The sequence below is a fragment of the Cyclopterus lumpus genome, chromosome 13 (genome assembly GCF_009769545.1).
Source record: "Cyclopterus lumpus isolate fCycLum1 chromosome 13, fCycLum1.pri, whole genome shotgun sequence".
In the NCBI taxonomy this organism is placed as follows: Eukaryota; Metazoa; Chordata; class Actinopteri; order Perciformes; family Cyclopteridae; genus Cyclopterus; species Cyclopterus lumpus.
In genome coordinates this window covers 12367603-12387001 of record NC_046978.1, presented here as the reverse complement: position 1 = coordinate 12387001, position 19399 = coordinate 12367603, and the positions used below count along the sequence as shown (strand labels likewise).

At 42.9% G+C, this 19399-nt stretch overlaps 1 protein-coding gene across 1 annotated transcript in view; it reads right to left on the bottom strand.

The window, feature by feature from the left end:
* The window catches only part of ryr1b (ryanodine receptor 1b (skeletal)), a 70885-nt gene that overhangs the window by 6493 nt on the left and 44993 nt on the right, over positions 1 to 19399 (bottom strand). Inside the window, exons 71-93 of the mRNA XM_034548380.1 lie at positions 19106 to 19346; positions 17844 to 17931; positions 17657 to 17749; positions 17274 to 17288; positions 15580 to 15750; positions 15440 to 15499; positions 14124 to 14258; positions 13846 to 13958; positions 13654 to 13750; positions 13471 to 13577; positions 13328 to 13379; positions 13081 to 13143; positions 9692 to 9791; positions 8342 to 8421; positions 7758 to 7834; positions 7543 to 7616; positions 4951 to 5031; positions 4769 to 4857; positions 4323 to 4451; positions 3892 to 3996; positions 1726 to 1807; positions 313 to 1625; positions 142 to 227 (exon numbers count right to left, since the gene is read on the bottom strand). Of these exons, the coding sequence (XP_034404271.1) occupies positions 142 to 227; positions 313 to 1625; positions 1726 to 1807; positions 3892 to 3996; positions 4323 to 4451; positions 4769 to 4857; positions 4951 to 5031; positions 7543 to 7616; positions 7758 to 7834; positions 8342 to 8421; positions 9692 to 9791; positions 13081 to 13143; positions 13328 to 13379; positions 13471 to 13577; positions 13654 to 13750; positions 13846 to 13958; positions 14124 to 14258; positions 15440 to 15499; positions 15580 to 15750; positions 17274 to 17288; positions 17657 to 17749; positions 17844 to 17931; positions 19106 to 19346 (3451 nt within the window). The remainder of the gene's footprint in view (positions 1 to 141; positions 228 to 312; positions 1626 to 1725; positions 1808 to 3891; positions 3997 to 4322; positions 4452 to 4768; positions 4858 to 4950; positions 5032 to 7542; positions 7617 to 7757; positions 7835 to 8341; positions 8422 to 9691; positions 9792 to 13080; positions 13144 to 13327; positions 13380 to 13470; positions 13578 to 13653; positions 13751 to 13845; positions 13959 to 14123; positions 14259 to 15439; positions 15500 to 15579; positions 15751 to 17273; positions 17289 to 17656; positions 17750 to 17843; positions 17932 to 19105; positions 19347 to 19399) is intronic.

Here is a 19399-nt window from a genome sequence, read left to right as displayed (position 1 = left end):
TGAATTACATTCAAGCCAAACGATGATTCATAATTACTTAACACATTTGCTCTTAGACGTGTGAACTCTAAATGTTTATGGCTGTACAGCTTAGCTGGGAGTGAATCAATATTCGCCTCATCTTTAGCAGAATTAACTTACTCTGCTTTCTCGGTTTCCTGAGGAGCCTCTTCTTCAGGCTGAACAGGTTGCTGTTCCTCTCCTGGTTCTCCCACCGCGGCTTCCATCTGTTTCAATAATTGTTTTGCGGTTAATTATCCAATTAACGGAGAGCGTGCACATTGAACAACAGTAACAGACACAACGCCTCACCAATTTCCTCTTCAGCAGCGGCGTGCCCTCGGGAGTCGGAGGCTCCTCTGCTGTCGTCTCGCCAAAGTCTCCGAGTCCTCCGGGAGCATTGAAACCGGGCAGGCGTCCACCTTCTCCTCGCTCCTCGCTATCCTCCTCTTCCTCCTCTCCCCCCACAGCATCCAAGAGGTCCGACACTCCATCTGCGTCTTGTATTTCTCGCGCCCCCGGTTCAGGTGGCAGATCCCCGTGAACTTCGTCCTGCGTGGGATCTGGCATGCTGGCTAGGATCTCCGTCACCGTCATCTTCTTGGCGCCCTCCACTAAGCCTCCGCCGAACAGCACCTTCCATATGAGCGTGAAGAAGCCCTTGCATATGCCATACACGAACATCAGGATACCCATCACGACCGTGAAGATAAACGTGGCCAGGCCGATCACCATCTCCTTCACGGTCATTTTTCTTAGTTTGCGGTAGCGACGCCGCAGGTTACGGAAGGTGAACATGTTGAAGAAGTCACCCACGCTCTTCAGGAAGTCCGCAAAGGCCGAGGCGGACACTGGAGCTGCTTCTTCTCCATTTTCCTCATCGCCCTCCAGAGCCTCGACCTGATCTCCGCCGCTCTCCTCTTCCTCCTCGTCATCCTCCTCTTCTGCCCCGTCTCCCTCGGGCTCAGAGATCGAAGCGGCGATGTTCATCTCAAAGATAGTGTCCTCGCAGAAGTTCACAAACATCTCCATCTTCTCGCTCTCCCCGATTTCGTTGACCACGTCGAAGATGAACTGCCGCTTGGACTCTCGGACCTGCGGCATTTCCCACTGGTTGCGGTTCGCCTCGCTGATTTCAAAGTAGATGCGCTCAATCTTCCTGCTGGCTCCCATGATCTCAATGCGGCCGAGGTAAGGGCGGAAGTAGTTGAGCACGCTCTCGGCCTGCCCCAGGAAGTTCTGAAGGCGGGTGTCGTGGGGCACGTGCTCCGACAGGTTTGTGAGCAGTACGGCGATATTGAAGCCGATGTCTTTCGCCGGCTCTTGGAAACGATCGGCGAATTCCTCAAAGTTGATCATCTCGTTCTCGTCGGCCTCCGAGCAGGAGAGGAGGAACTGGATTTCTGAGGGAGAGTACTGCTTCTGGCTGTCCATGGCCTTGGAGAAGTCCTTCTTGGAGATGAGCCCTCGGGGGTCGGTCACGTAGTCCCGGAAGGCGTCGGACGCGACGATGTCCTTGAGCTTGAGGAACATGTCGAAGAACTTGAGGATCATCTCCACGTTGCTGGAGGACTCCACCAGCATGTCCACCATCTGCCGGGCGATGGTGCCGTTCACCACGTTGCCTGGGAGGAGCGGAACAAAAGACGAGAGAAAATGAGAAATGTATAGAAAGCTTGCAAACAGAACGGAGAGGATGTCACTGGACTGGGACGGACACCGTACCCTCAAGCAGAGACAGAAGCATCACCACCATGTCCTTCTGCAGATCCAACAGCTCCTTCAACAGTCCAATTTGACTGGAGTCCTGCAACAAAACCAAAATATATTACAGTCTGAGAGGATATGTGTATCTTTCTGAGACGAAAAGAAACAGGTGAGAATAGCTACCTCAGAGTGCGCTCTACTCCAAAAATGATCCTGGGTTTGCATTGTCAAATAAAGAACATGCATTTTTATCATTACAGGAGGTACACTTGATGTGACGGACAGCAAGACAAACACAATGGAAACACAAGCAGGTATGAGAGGAGGGAAGAACACAAAGCCTCTAGACAGCGAGGCCTTTTTCCCCTTATCTGAAAGAGTGGCTGCAGCATGGGAGCGAGGAGGACGAACAGAACTGCCGACGCTGATCTGAAGCGCTTCTGAAGACCGGCACCAGCAGATAACAAGAGCTGCTGATATTTTTAGACAGTCTCAAGTGGTTGTCGGGCTGGTGGAGGTCTAGAGGAGAAAAAGCTGTCGGCTGTGCAAGCATCCTGTGAAATCACACTGGCACCTTTTAATACCTCGAGAACGCAAAAGAAACTAAATACAGCGAAATGAAAAAGGAGCAAAGCGAGACAACTTAAGGCAACAATGTGAAATGAGTCTCATAAATTAGGAAGGAACAATTAACCAATGTTTGGGTGCATGAATAAATCATATTTGTTATATACCACCTTTAACAAGCGATCTAAGAATGTGATTACATGTTCTCTAAACGGACATTCCAATCATATTTTCCCCATATAATTTAATATATATAATATCTACAGTAATTTACTTGATGGCTTGTTAGAAAACACCAACAGAGGGAAATGGATATGATTTGGGTATTCAGCTGCGTGATAAATAATGTGATGACGCATAAGAAAAATAACTGGAATAAAAGCTGGACGGGCCTCTAAATGAGATGGCGCTGGTGGAGACACATTCTTACGCCATTTCGTTGTCCAGGATCGGGGTGCATCTGACAGGGTTACAGATGAAAATAAAAATGTTATCCTTACTAAATTTCAGCCAGACCACATATTCTATTTTTACGCTGCTTCTTATCCAATACAAACACATCCGATAGGAGATACTGTATATTCAGGTCACATGTTAAAGCTCATTTTTGGACTCAACAGAGAGTTTCTGAAAATGTATGTATGGCCTCAGATGAGTTCATCTGGAAGTGCTGATCCAAAAGTTATTATAGCTTACCTTTTTAATAATAACCTACCATTTAAATGATGTTCAAGGTACAAAAAAGCATTTTAAACAGTAGCATCAGTAGCAATCAAGAGGTCACATATTAGAGTAAGGAACACCGCAGCTCCTTGTTAGGTCAAACAAGTTGCAGCCCGCAGGCACGCATTATTTAAAGCAAGCACACGGTCAAACCATAATCACTGGCCAGTACTATGACACCAATATATACGCAAATCAGGAAAGCATAACTGTTTTTCCTCATTGTTTCTGCCTGCTCAACTTCATGTGGGAATCAGCAGCACACTGATAAACTGACATAATGTAGAAAAACTGACTATTTCAAATAATTTAACTTATTAAATGTAGAAACAACATGGCTACCGAGAAATGAAAACAGTATTTTTGATTATAGTTGTAGTCGAGTGTCTGTGGCCACTAACATGTCCTACTGCTGCAGCTTCACAATAAATGCATTTAACTGGCGAAACACGAGTTGACCTTTATTTTGAAGAGACCACAGGATGCACAGATTTCTCATTCTGGCAAAAACGGCTTAATAAAGAGGCAGAAACAACCGGACAAAGAAAAGAGGGGAAAAGCCAGTAAAGATATGAAAATCAATTCAATAATCACAGGTCACATATATATATTTTTTTTTTAAAGAATAATAAAGAAAATACATACTTTAGTCTGCAGGAACCATGAGAGAGACAGTTCAGATCATTAGTATACTCAAGTGGACTAATAAATAAAACTATATCCTTTGGAGAATGTGTACAATTCTGTTTGATATTGATTTGATTCATCTTTTGGTCAACTGAAATATAGCAAACACATTATTATTGATTCTCTACAGAAACGCTCCATGGTATATGTCGGGAAATAAACCGTAAGCCTACAAAAAGGTTAAGAATGAGTCAGGATATTTTTTACCTGAGCAAGTTTCATCATCATGTGAGCGAAGACGTGCAGGAAGCCCACGACGGCGTCCCACAACCTGCTGTGGGCCAGAGACTGCTGGTTCCCAGTACAGGGACCCTGACAGACACAGAGACCAGGTGGAACACGGAGATGAAACTCCAGCACTGACATCATGTGAGGAGATGTTTTTTACCATCGTTTTGTGTTTCGAAGTAAATGTTCTGAAAAAAAAAAGCTGGCTTCGTAGTAACAGGAGGTTATTTTCTTTGGGGACAGACATTTAAAATCTAGCTTTACCTTTTCTTTTCAAGAACTATAGTGTCTTGTTTTGTTTTGTAGCTTGACAGGGTTGTGATCAGTTGTACGCATGTTCTAACATTATCACAGATGTGGATAAAGTTATTACTTGCACGCTTTATCGGGGGGGGGGGGGGCTCTCCTACCTGGATGTACTCAGTCAAGCTGTTGAAGACCTGCTTGGCCACCGTCATTGCTTTGGAGAAATTCCTCTTCCCGGGTTCATCGATAATGTCTTTTCCTGAGTAGTACCAGTAAAAGTCACTGATCGACTCCTGCATGCATGAAGGGAAGAAAACAAAAAAACGTATTATAGAATTGGCCCAAATGAAAGAATACTGAATGTATTCTTTTTTTGTGTGTGTATAAAGTATATTTATATGGATATCACAGAATAATTTCTTAGTCTTAGTAGGATATTTGTGTCGTACTTTAGTATATCAAATAACAAAGGCCATATTTTCTAAAAAACAAATCTCACGTAATAATAACATTAAAACAACTGTCAACGAAAAAGAGATTCCGGGAAGGAGCGACAGTCTGGAGAAAAGGGGACAAAGAGCAGAGAACCAAAGTCAGCAATCAGAGTGACCTGAAGTCGCAGCAGGTAGTCCACAGTGCAGATGATGATGTTGATGGTCGTGGTGCTGCCTGTCTGAGTTCTCAAGTAGTTCTGGAAATCTGAAAACAGGAAGTACAACAAAAAAAAAAGGTGCACTCCACAACTGAAACGAGTTTTACTTCAACACAGCAGCTTTGGAAAAAGAGACTCACCATTATTGTGGCCCTCACAAAGAAGCTGCAGGAAACGTAAGAGGTCACACGTGAATTCATCGTCCGCCATCACTTTCTCATCTGGCAAGAGGAAGAGAGGAAACGCAAATTAATCTTGTTGGAAAGAAAGTCTCTCTGTCGTTTTGCTGTGTTATTCTGTTAGAATACAAAAACAAAGAGAAGCACAAGGTATTAGGTGTGTTAAAGCCTAATCCTTTAACACACCTAATACCTTGATCCGATGTGAGGTCCTGGGACAGGGATGTCGTATGTGTACAGATTGTAAAGCATTCTGAGGATCATTTGTAATTGTGATATTGAGATATACAAAATAAACTGAATTGAATTTAATTGAAAAAGCTAGGTGTGTTTTTACTTTTTTTTTCTTGAAACTGAACACTTCATCCCTGAATTGTAAGTACCGCTCCCCTTTCATGAGAACGTGTTAGTGAAAGGAACAAAGACCTCGACATTCGTTAGCAGGAAAGGGAGGCATACAACTTTACCTCTGTCTCGAACTCCAGACACTTTTCTTTTTACAGAAAACCTCTACTCAACAAAACTCAAAAAGATCAAACTTAAATGTGCATGGAACACACAGATAAATGACGACAGGAAACCAGGGCGTGACAACAGACACGAATACCACTGAGGAGACGCTCACAAATGAAGACAGAACAACAGAGATAAAGTGAAGGCACTCCGTCATGCAGGACAGATCTACCGAACTCTGCAAACCCCAGTACGCTTTGTAAGAGATGGGATGACACTCACTAATAGATATTGAATTTGGTGTTAACCCCTGTTGTCAGGGTGGAAGTAAAGGATGACAACTAATCTTAGAGGAAATGAGGAGCTTTTGAAGAGTGGGCAGTTCATTTAGTGTCTTTTGATTTTTTTCTTTTACGTCATTTCATTTCAAATCCTACCCATTAAAAAATTAAAATGTTACAGCTCTCTATTGGGATGCCATCAGAAAGTGGATACTGTCAGAGAGTAAAAAATGCACAAGCATGTTAAGATTGACTCATGACAGAAAACAAAAACGTGGCGGTGGAGTCAGCAGAGGACTCTGATCACGTACAACAAAATACATACAATAATTACAGGGTCAGCAATAGTGCTTTGAAGTTGTTATTTCATTACTCTTTAACAGCTTCAATGACCAAGTCTTGTATTATGTACAATACGCACTAGACAGAGTATTGCATATGAACAAGTACTATGCATATATATTAGACTTTCAACACCAATCTCAAACTATGCTTGAGGTGCTTTGTCTTTTCTGCTTGTGTATTACATATTTGTATCTGGTTATGTTGCTGTTTTGGTTAGAGATGGGTGTATATTAGCATGCTTGTACTGATCTTCATGAACATGCTCTGTCCCAATCAAATAAACGGATAAGTGAATGCATTTAAATGTACTAATACACAATGTGGGATTTACTAGAAAGCACTGTGCTCAGTAGCTTTTTGTTATTCTCTTATCGATACTCTTTTTCTTGTTTTAGTCCAGTTCTTTTGTTCCATTGTGATCCTCTCTTTGTGACGCATGGCGCTCAGCTGACCTGAGAGCAACGGTCCTGATGCAACAAAGGACGGAGGAGAGAGCCCTTCCCATCCTCCGTGTGATGATATGCCGGATCAGTAACTTTGTTTTTTACTTCAATGCCGTCTTGTTGAGTTTTTCCAACTCCAAGCAGAACTCAATGAGAATATTCTAGGGAGTCTAAGGATTCACACAGATGGTCTTGCTGAGGGGGTCAAACTACATTCAAATGATATGAATGAGAGAGATTCAGAGAGTCCCCGCTGCTGCTGCAATTCATTTCGGAGTTTCTAGGACACAGTTCTCTACGGTCTACTTGAGAGAACCGAGTGGCAGAGGAAGAACGAGGTTACTGCTTCTCCTTCCCAATTATCAGAGTTACAGTAGATCTGTGATTAAAAACACTCAAGGACGAAAAATCAAACCTTACAAGTGACTGTACAGTTTGACTTCCCCGGGTGCTTGAGTGTGAAATGAAATGCATATTAAGGTCACAGCAAGGAAAAGACTAGTTGTGTGATTGAGAGCTAAAGAAAGGGACAGAGAGGACAGAAAAGGAGGGACAGAAAGAAAGTAAATATATGAGATCATTTACCACGTTCTAGCTTCTTATCTGAGAACCGTGAGAACAGCAAATTGACGGGCAAGAGAGACATGAGCATGAAGGGGGAAAGGGTTTTGAAAAACGGGCCAAGTGAACGATATGAGGGGGAGAGAAAGACAAAGAGACGCAGTGAGTCCAGAAATCTCAAGGCTGTCAGTGGATGATAAAACAGTTTCATACATCAAACAGCCAAAATGCTGCGATTAACACTCCATGGACACACTTCCATAAAAACATACCTGCATCCTCAAACAGGCCAACTAAAAGACACACACTGGAACTAGAAACATGTCAGACTATGTCTCAAACCAATGCACAATGACGCAGGACAACAGGGATGTGACAGTGTGTGTGTGTGTGTGTGTGTGTGTGTGTCAGTCTGGAGGGCAGTGTGTTCAGATAGTGTGTGGCGGTAGGAAGCTGAAGACCATACTCACTCGTGCCTTCCTCTGAAACCATCCCAAGTCCCTCGGCCTTGTTTTGTCTCTCAAAGGCATTCAAATCCAAAACGCTGTCAATGTGAAATATCCGGTCAGTTTGAGAACATGCCGCCCTACAAGCTTCAGTCACAGTAAGCCCTCCCACTCTGAACAGTGTTTGGAGAGCAGCGGTCAAAAACAAGAGCGATCAATGACAGATATTCACTACAGACCTGCAGGTCTGCATCAGAGCCTGAACGCTCAGGAAGAATCCCACATCCTTTTTATCCTTCAGATAGTCCAGCATTCTCTGCACACAGACAGGGTGACAGGAATCAAAATGTGCACTGAAAGGATTAAGATGGAGAGTCGCATCGCCAGCAGAATGGAAAATGGAACATTTAAGTTGCGCTGTAGTCCTATAACGCCATCCGAGAAGCTGTCATTGCAAACTGTTTGGAAAAGGGCAGGCAACTTTAAAAAAAATACTGGGCAGGTGATTGGATGAACCATCTGTCAATCAAACTGTTGCCGAAGTTGCCATTGAGAGAGGAGCAAAAAACGAGAAAAGCCCTCGGTGCCGTGCATTGCTCTGCTTTTAATGAAGAAATGACACCTGCTAACATGTTCAGGAGCGGCCATGTTTGTCCTGAATGAACTGCTCCCTCCCTGTGAAGCTTCACATACACCTGAATCACAGCCGTGGCTGCCAGCAGCTCTTCACAGACGCATTAACAAGGTCGATTACTGACGTATTCCAGCTCTCCAATGGAAATGTAATTGTCTAGAATGAATGTAAAACTCTCAGAGTTCTTACCTGCTGCACATCACAGTTACCTCCATTGAGGATGGAGATTCCCAGTTTGAGTGTGGAAGAAACCATGGCTCCAGGTTCACCTGAAATCAGACATCAGTGGTGTTCAGAGGTGGAAGGAGTGCTGAAGTAAAAGTACCAACACAACAGTGTATTAATGCTCTGTTGCAAGTAAAGTCCTGCAATCCAGTTTGACTCCAGTAGAAGTACAAAGTATGAGCAGCAAAGTACCCAAAGGAAAAGTGTCAATCATGCAGAATGCTCCATTTCAGAATGATACATTCACATGTTGGAGCTGGTAAAAGTAAGTCTAATTTGTACTACTTTATTGTATTTCAGAATGTATATGTTGATTTAATTCTCTGAAGTACATTTTATTACTTCCAGCATTTCATTAAAAAAAACACATGTATTTCTTCTTGCACAAAACTCTTCTGTTAAAGTTTAAAAAATGTGAATTAGGGATGCAGCCCACGGACGGAGAATAAAATAGAAATGTAACAAATACACATTTTATCAGATATTTATCAAGTTTTTGTTGTGAAGAAATCAGTGGTGGAATGTAACTAAATACATTGACTCAAAAGTGTACGTGAGCACAATTTTAAGATACTTTACTTCAGTATTTCCATTTTATTCTTCTAATTTACAACAATTCAGAGTCAAATATTGTGGTTTTTACTATTAATAAATGAATATATAAATCAACTAATAACTGATGCATTTTTGTAGATTAAGCAGTGTATAAAGTAATTCAAATGAGCTTCACCAGCTACAACAAGAATGTAATCTAACATTATACGGTAATGCATATTAATTATAATCAAGACATATATGATGTATATTATTCTAAAACTGTCCATTCTGCATAATTAATACTTAATTACTTTAGGTCCTTTAAGTATACTCTGATGCTAAACACCTTTGTACCATTTTGAATGCAAAACTTTGACTTAACGGATTCTCACTGAGACTAGGAATTATTCTCTCTTCAGCATTTTCATAATCACACTCCTCAAGGCAACGTGCAACATCAGCATCATTTGCTGTTCAGTGACTCAGACACCACTGATCTGATTTGGACTAAACCTGGGAGAACAATGCATCTCACATCTCTATCTTAGAATTCAGTTATCTGGGCTGAGGGGACTGTAATATTACACAGTGTTAAAAAAAATTATCAATTTGTTTCAGATCAGCCCAGATGGGTCATTGACCATCTAAGATAAGGATGGCCCATTGTGACATTATTGTGTGTGTGTGTGTGTGTGTGTGTGTGTGTGTGTGTGTGTGTGTGTGTGTGTGTGTGTGTGTGTGTGTGTGTGTGTGTGTGTGTGTGTGCGTAGCAACTACCTTTACAGGCACTGATCATCTGCAGCACCATCTCTGCAGTCCCTCGGTTGTGTAGGCGCGACTGCTGGTACAGAAGCCTCTGTTTCTCCATCTCCTTGTCCTGTGGAGAGCAGAGCGAACACAGCTGTAACCCTGCCAACGGGGACTGCACTGCCCCCCGCACTCGCTCACTCACTCACTCACTCGCTCGCTCACTTGCACGCTCACTTGCACGCGTCCTAATAATTCTATCCTTATTATGACCATCCATTACACACAAAGTCGTTTCTAATGGGGCTAAAGCTGATGACGACATATAACACATCCATTTCTGTTCATTAGAGACTAGATACACAAACAAAAGTTAGCATTACATGATGATTTTAGCAATAATTCAGAAAATATTTTCTCATCAGGCCTGTCCGCGTAGTGAGAGCGACAGATTTAAAAGTCTTTAAAAAAGGTCTGTGGCTCAGGCGCTGGCTGCAGCCCTGGACCCTTATTCATAAAGCCAAATCTAAAATAGTAAAACTACTATTAATTCTCATAAAGATAGAGATACAGGAACACGCACACAAGCACGCACACGCACACAAGCGCACACACACACGCACTGTCTTTATATGGAACACAATGTGTGTTAGTGATGGAGACAGTTATTCCAGCTCTTAACATCTTCCAGAGGCAGGAAACAGACGATGGCAAAGACATTTCTTCCCAAGGCATACCACTCCACACATTTCACACATTCTTACGAGGAAGCAACGGCAGTCGTCTGAGTAACACAGCATGCAGATCCTGCTCTCCAACAGTACAAACCCCTCCGTTATGCTACCTGCAGCAGCACCATGTGGTTCCTGTCTGTCTTTAAGTTTAAACACAGGATTCTAAGTCTGTAAACTGTCAAATAAAGGCAAAAGGCATTTACTTAATTGACATGAAGTGCCTAGATTAAACACAGATATTGAATATTGATAGTTGATGTTCTAAATTTGCACTTGCAAGGCTGGGCAATTTTCAGATAATCCATTATCGGTCTAATAAATCAATCAGAGGTTTTGATTTGCTAATAAGTACGGCTTATTAGGAGCATTGTAGGTAAAAGAAAATATTTTTTAAATCACAGAGTCAGAGAATAATATTCAGTGGTAAAAAAAATAATAGATACCTGAATTCATAAAGTCATAAATTTGGTAAATTAGTTTTTTGGCAAACCACATCCCTTTACTCGAAGATCGGATGAACCGCCTCACACCAGAGACGTATCGAGGGTCTCTACGTCACTCCTCCGCAGTCCAAATATGGTCACGCAGAAATCGAGGCTTCAAAACGGCGATGACGTCACTACTGACAAACTATCTGTGCTTTAGGTGCAATGTAATTTAGACGGCGCCTACATTTATGACTTTATAATCTCAGAGACTATAGAATATGTTTTTTCTCGGAAAAGTGTTTTTTTTTCCTGGGAATATTAACCCCTTCCTTTTTTTTTAACCTAAAATGGCCTTAATACGTTGGAATATATATCTATTCGCAAGAAAATAATTAACAATTAAACTATTTAAACTAAATAAAATCATATTATTAAATGCATTTGCAGATATTGTCAATATAACGTACATAATATGGAGACCAGATTGAAAATGTAAAACTGTCCAGTGTCACTATAATATACTTATTTAACGCTGCTACCTAGTACAGTTCTCATACCCACAGAACTACACTACTCCCTTTGTTACAAATCAAACACTACAGCTGATATCTATCGTCTTGACAAAAGAGGTTAGACTTGACCCTCCCGCCTCACACCATGCGTAAAGCCCCACCCAAAGCACCTAGAACTGGAGCTACCCCTCCCTCGTAACCCTGACTGTTTAACAACAATGATTGTGGAACCTTTTTCTAATTACAGAGGTTCTGCTCATCCGTCGAGCAAACTATGTGTCTTTGAGGTGAGTGAGAGGAGATTGGGTGTGGCCGAGGGTGCGAGTGTGTCTGCGTGTGAGAGTCAGTGTATGAATGCGTGAATGGATGCTTGGCTTTGGGACAGTGAATGCACGGCGGACTGTGCAGGCTTTTACTGTAGTCCACGGTGAGCAGAGAGGGAGACTTGTCGTCCAATTCAAAACAAAGACAAAACTAAATTGGTTTCTCTGTCGGTTAGATTTCAGATTATCGTGCGTATGGGGGATCGCAGCCCGATGAGCAGGTGAGTACAGGAGGGTGTGAGTCAGGAAAATGGTGGGCGAAAAACCTGGGGGAGCACGTACACACAAGAGTGCTGGTTCTGCTGTGAAACAACCTGCTGCATGGCTCCAGAATTTATCAGTTTCTAAAAATAGCTGCTTGCCTGGGGCGACAGCATGACATTTCAGAGCTCACATCAGCTACCATGGAGGAATAGAGCTGATGTTCAGTTGATGAAATTACCTCTGAATGAGCATCAACACAAGCTCATCGAAGAGGTTCTTTAGAACATCGAGGCTGCAGTTTCACACCAAATCAGACGCTGTGGCGCTAAGTGCAGGGCTGTCCCTGAAATGGACCAATTGAGCGACACTCATTGGATTGACCCATTCGATTTGGAAATGGATGCGGTGCCAACGGGCACTCTTTTGCCGCAATGCCTGATGTGGTGCGGATGCAGCATGAGGGATTTGCAGTGCAAACGGATGTGATGCTGCCCTCCAGGAAAAGCCATCGAGCTCTATATCTACAACATCGGGGTCCAAACCTGGCTTTTTGAGGCAATCACTGAGAATCTGATTCAAAGTACCAGTTAAGTAAATTATAGTATTTACAAAATATTTATTTATTTAGGTGCTTCTGAGCACATGTTTCCATTATATTATTATACCATATATCATAAAATTCTATATTTTTGGAAAACAACATTTTAGATAATTTTTGGAATTATTAATATACTGTTTGTTTGGAGAAGTTTTACGTTGATATGCTAACCCATACTAGGATGTGGTAATTTGTTGTAAACTTAGTCAATCAACCCAAAAACTAATTCAGAAGCACATCAGGATTGGAAATTGTGATTCTAAAATTCTGATACCGAACAAAGACTCAGTGGTTTGGTTTGACCTCGGTTTCATTTTGTTGTCTTTTAGCTGCACCGACTCTCTGCACCAAAGTCATGCAATTTATGAAATAAAACTATTAAGTCCACAACATTGAACCGACTGGTGAGCAGAGTCCAGCAAAGTCATGCACAGGTCAGTCCACCATAGCAGGAAATAGACAAGGGGTGTTAGTGGACGGAGAGAAAAGACAGGGAAGAAAAAAAATATATTTGTGGTGGGGGGGTGTGCCGAGTGTGTTGTCGTGGTGGAGTTGCTTCTCCGCTGACTCCCCCTGTCTCCCTTCCCCTGGTCCCCCCATACCATCTCTGTCTGTCGCACCTCAAAGGCTGGCTCCTCCCCCTCCTGATCTCCCCCTTCGTCCTCCTCACCCATATGGCAGCTCTGGAGGGAAATGACAGCAGGTTTAGCGATCACACATTTACGTGGTATTTACATTTTCTTCCCTTGCAATTGCCATATTCACGTTTCATTGTCAGGCCTCATGAGAGGTTGAATATTTATGTGACCAGACGGGTATGCAAAACTATTAGTTCAGTTTGAAGATGCTGCTCACTGACTGTCTTACCTTTGCCATAATATCAGCATAAGACATATAGAGATGGTCAACGTCAAGTTTCCTGTAATGAGAAAACACACGACAGGACTCAACAAGTCTCACTAAGGGAACGGATCATTAAAGGCGAGTCGCAGAAGAAGCAACATTCTCACATCTTCTCTGTGAGAGCTGTGCGGCTGAAATGAAGAATCAGCTGATGAAGGGGGTCAGGCTTGGTCTCGGTCTCCTCTTCCTCTTCCTCCTCTACCTCCATGGCTTTCTAATTATCGGAGATAATGGAGTTAATGGCGTATTGCCCGTTGTGTGTATGCTAAGGTTTATACACGATGACTTACTGACAAGTCGTCGATCATCTTGTCCTCAAATGAGTAACCTTCAGTTTCTAGCCAGTTGCGTTTGTAGGCGTCTAAGAACATGTTGGTTGCCCTGTGCCTGTGAAAGGAGAGCAGAGGGTTATAATGCTCATGTCAAGTTTTCTGATTATGTCATTGAGCATTTCTTTTATGGAGTATGAGGGGAGTCATTACGCGGGGACGTTGTACAGGGGCGTCATCCTGAAACAGGCCACCACGGCCCTGCGGCGCTGTTTGGACAGCAGCTTGTGCCACACCATTTTCTTCGACTTGAAGGGATGCTCCGTCTAGAGCGGGGGGAAAAAGGGACGTCGACTGAACAAATCCAAATTTGGTTGCAAAAGTTTGTCAAGACAATTTAGGCTGCGAATGGCCACCAAACAATGCCTTTGATGTGTATACAGTCGTGTGTGTTTGCTTGCAGAGCACTTGAGCTTGTGTCCTTTACTCACCACCTCAATGTGGTAAAGGACAGCAGACACCTCTTGAACCCTCTTTACCACCTTCTCAGGCTCCTCGGCATCCTCAGCCTTTCCGGATAACTCCTTATACAGGGACATTTGCCAGCGCATAGCGGGGTCCTCCACCTGAAACCAAAAGGGCAAATGTGTAGAATGCCTGTTAAGATATATAGAAGTTCAAGCCCGGAGGGCGGAAATCCTGTTGTTCCTGAGCTGATTTATCATTATCATTACTCAATCATAGTGAAGTTGTAGTCAGGAGGACGATGCATGATCAGGACTGGAGATTCTCTCTGCCTTTTGTCTGTTCATGCTGCTGTTTTGAGCGCGCCCCCCTCCACCTCCTCATTAGTGACAATCATCAGCTTCATCCACCACCACTTCCATCTGGACTTCCCGGGGGGATTTATCTCGCTGACTTAATTATCACACATCATCTGGGGGAAAACAATTATCTTTTTCTTCAATTCGGTGTCTCTCCTGATTAAAATTTTGACCAATAAGTCAACAGTTACGTCTTCCTGCTGCTGCTTCAGCTAGCACAGTCCCAGCTGAGCCGATCACTGTATCGAGTTTCTACGCCTGCCGTACAAGATTGCACTCCATCTTATAATGTGCTTAACATGTGACCCCATTTGGCCTGATGGGGGCCTTACAATCAAACTCCTACATAAGAAATCTGATTTACACCAAACTTGATGCGGACATCCAGCTCTTTTTAAGAAGAACCATTGAATATTTGCAACCATTGGGCCAATCATTGCAAAACATGCAGGATATGTCCACATAAGTACCTGAATCGTATCACGAGGGAGTGCAAAAACCTGACGTGACATAACGCAAATCAGAACAGATATCAGAAATGGTTTGTCCAATTATAACAAACCTTGTAGGATAGGTTTCATCACAATGTAGACCGCCGTGTGTAAAGCCCTTTTGAAAACGCTCACTAGGGGGCAGCACTAGTTCCAAAATATGCATGTGCCTAGCAACACTTTTACCATAGATCAATGACACTTTGTCCAAACATCCATATTGTTTTCCATATCTAGCTGTTGAAACATGTCCCCAAAATGTTTACTTTGACCAATAGGGGGCAACGGCATCGCCAAAAGTCGTGACCAAGCAAAGATTCTGTCGGAAATTAATGATCGTCATAAATCCTGTTAGTTCTCTTTGGTGCAGGTGTTGGAGTGTCAATGTCTAAACCCCTCGCAAGTGTCTGTATTGGCCTGAACCCCGTAATTGTTCTTTTTGCAAGGGAATATTTAAATCTATTGTCAAAAAAAATTTAAAGGTCTCCTCACCTTGCCCTGCAGATGCAGATTGTTGTGCAAGAACTCCCTCACTTCTTCATCTGTGTCTCTCTACAAGGGAAGAGACGAAGACTCAGGCGACATTCTGAATGTATTTGTTCAAAAGGTTGGCTTCAAACACTTCAAAGTACCAGTGAGTATCTGATCTTGGCGAGGTTGATGAGCTCCTGGTCGGCAGGGGAGCACATGTTGAGGCCGATAGGAAGCATCTTCTTTAACGCTGCAACGATGAGGGAGGTCTGCACGGAGTAGCGATCCCCACGCCGCTTCTTCTTGGTACGCTCCTGCTCTGATCCTCCAGACTATAGACAGAAAGAAAAGTTCAGACCAATCCATCACTGCTACATTTACAAGCCCCGGCCTCACACGTCAAACATTTTCTTTTCAGGAAATGTTTTTGTGACATTGGAGGCTTTTCAAGAATATTAAAAAAAGCAAAATGAAGTAGGACTACTTCTAACACAAATCATAACACAAAATTAACAAAAGGAGAAGCCAAGGACCAACTGTTGAGTAACATGCTGATAAAGTGAAATCGACAAGTGAAGTGAATTATTCATCTGCTGAAATCGGACAACACATTTTCTGAAAAACATCAACTTGTGGTGGCATTTCAGGTGCTTCACTGCTGCATGAGCTGCAGTCGTTACACACAATGCAGCCTCACTGTTAGTAGTGCAGTGGCCAGACAGGGCACACACACACCCTGTCCACTGGACAGCACGCAGAACAGCACAAGTCTACGGGGGGTCAGGGGGGGTCAGCTCCATCGCCCTGGAGCTCTTCTCACTCGCTCCTGTTCTGAGGCTGCCAGTGCTCATTACCGACTGTTGTCTGGCCTCACAGAGAGAGGCATGAGATGAACAGGCAACATAAGCTGACCACAGTAATGCTCATCTGATAGCCCCAGAGAGGAGGTTTTCATATTTATCTTACAGCAACCACAGAAACCCCAAACAATTTAAATAAACACCAAACATTACATATTCAACGATTTAACAGTTCAATGGGGTCAATGAATTAGATATGGAGGGACGAGTCCAGTTAGTAAATGGGCTTAAGCAAATATAATGGGGACAGCGAGGGATGGTAGGTTTTTATGTTGTTGGTGTAAACAGGTAGTGAAGACGAAGCCGATGATAATACTTAAAAGAGAAGAGTCCCCCAGCACGGGAATCTTTACCACAGAAAGCTGAAAGAAATCCAAGCCTCAATAACAAGATCGCAACATCCCAGATGGCACAGTAGTGCGCAGGCTCCACAACTGTATCCAGGAACGATCTGAGAACAAACTGTTTATTAATCAAAAGACAGATAGGGGTGATGGCGCTCAGCTGCAAGAGTGCACGCTCCGAAAAAAATAGACACACGCAGCTGCTCAACCGAGCGCCATGAAACCTCTCAGGCCACTACGATCTACGGCAAAGAGCTTTCATCAAGCCGCTCCAGACCCCTACTCACACATATACACAAACGTAAAAACACGCGCCCTCGTGGCGCTAACACACGCCCAGTCACACTCAGTGTCACTCAAGCATGTCCCACTGACAGAAAACATTAATGACACAAGCAGTTTCAACTAAATCTCCATTTATACAGTAGTACCTCACCCGTTGATATGCATTAGTGGAACACTGCTAGTACTAGATATTGTTGTGAGTTCTTCCCTGATCGTGTTTATAACCCTGTTTGCTTGTATGTGTGTGAATATTGGGGTCTGTGTTTTAAGAAGTGGGGAGGTCCATGGGAGAGCTTGATGAAATGCCTCCCACAACTCAGGGTGCCATGCGATCAGCACAGCGCTCGTGCACAAACACAGTCTAACCTCTCCATCTCCGGCCTAGAGGCCCAGCGTCCAACCCCGACACAGGATATAAGGAGAAAACACAGTTAGCGACACTGTGTACTGCCACTTACATGGCCCTGGAAAAGGAGGTTGTTAGTTATGTAATGGCCGAGGACTCTAACAATTCTACAAAATGATTATCAATTACCTGGCGTTCTGATCCATTAAAGGAAAGAAAGGAAATAACAGCTGAGAATGGATTAAGAGGGGTTTCATTTAAAGTCTTACCGGCTTGGAATGGGTGGTGTTAATGGAATATGAATTTGAGTTTAGTTTCTTCATGTGTTACAGCTCAAGATATGGAGTAAGTGAATAAAAAGGCTACGTTCTTCTTGGCCAATTGTCTGCTTGTCCGCTCTCACCTTGCTCATCTTGCTCTTACTGTCAGCGGTCAGGAAGGACATGTTGTTGATCTCATTCATCACCACAAAGTTCTGCTCCTCCCTCTTAAAGTTCTGGAATAAATAACACAAAGAAAGGTGGTAGATGGGAAAGGACAGACACGAGTCACAAAATAGAAGGAAAAGAGCACAGAAAACAGAGACTCACGTGAGATTTGGACCAGAAAATGAAGACCTCTCCCACCATCCTGAAAAGCTCCTCTGCATCTGGGTCTGGACAGGTCAACCACCTTGCCCTGCAGACAAGACAATGGATGAACTCAAGCACTTGAATCAAAGTCTGAAAGTCCTAGTCAAGAGCTGGGAAAGGATCAGGACTTATTTGACCGGACCAAACTGGTTTAGACAACATTTTAAAATAAGTGAAATACATTATATATGGCAATTATATGTGGAAATATGGGGTCAGTTTTGTTGGTTTGAATCTAATTTAGATTCAGTTATGGGTTTTTTTCGAATAAAATATATGTTTTCATTTTTCAGTAGCATATTTTATATTTTCAACTTTCAATTTTTTTTTTTTCGGGTTCAAATCTTTTTTTCAGGTTCAGATCTTTTTTTCACTGCGAAAATGAGGACTCACTCCTTCATATACAGCATGCTGATCTGAAATCAAAGATTTGAACTGAATCTAAATTATATTTAAACCAACAAAACTTGTCATACACTTATTTGTATTTAGAATACATTGTTGAATTTTTCAATGTTCAAGACCAAAAATTTTCAGGTTCAAATCTTTTTTTCAAACAAACAAACCTATTGGCATGGATTTAGCTCCATAACTCCCCTGCCGTGGCTAGATGCATTAGATGCAAATGCATTATTTTAAAAACAGACCTATCTGTAGCCAATCAGATGTCGACCTCATTTTCAACCAATCACATGAGCGTCATTCGCTTTATTTGCGCCTTAGAGGGGCGTGGCTTATCTCCGTGGCTTTACTCCGTGGAAACAGTTATAACTTCCGTCATCCACTATTTCTGCTTTATACTTGTTGTGGACATCCCATAAACGTCGGAACATCTAACGCCCTCGTGTTTGGGTTCATAACATTAATATCATATATATATATATATTTATACATAACATCACAGCTCGGTGACTTTCACCGACGACGTCTGAATGACAGCGGGCAAACTTTTCGCTTCGCTCTATTCGCGTCATTCGTGCCGCGCCAAGATTTTCTACAAGATTTACAAGATTATACCGAACTTTCAGTTCAGTCAAAGATGTGCTTTAGTCTCCACATTAAATACAGAAATAGTGTGTCCATCAAAGTCTTCTGAAAGAAGAACAATGTTCACTGATCGTAAGTCACTCAGGAGTAAAGTGTAAACAAAATATTAAACTGTGATAGTAACAATATACAGCAATAATGCCTTTTACACGTGTCCTCGTGAGTTCAGCTACCTGTTATTGTCCACGTAGCGGATGAGCAAGGGGTAGAGAGCATACAGGTCCCGACACAGCACAGCGAACTCGTCCCTGATGGTCCCGTTTTCGCTGTCCACCTCTATCTTGCCCTCCATGCGCAGCTGATCCTCCTCAGCCACCACTTTGCCTGTGCGCTTCTTCAGCTTTTCCATGGTGGGGATGAAGTGGGATTTAAGCATCTCCGGTTTAGCCCGGCTGACAATGGGCTGGGCGAACACTGGACAAAGGGGCACACAGGAAACAGCAGTAAGAGTCAGCACAGTCTTCTCC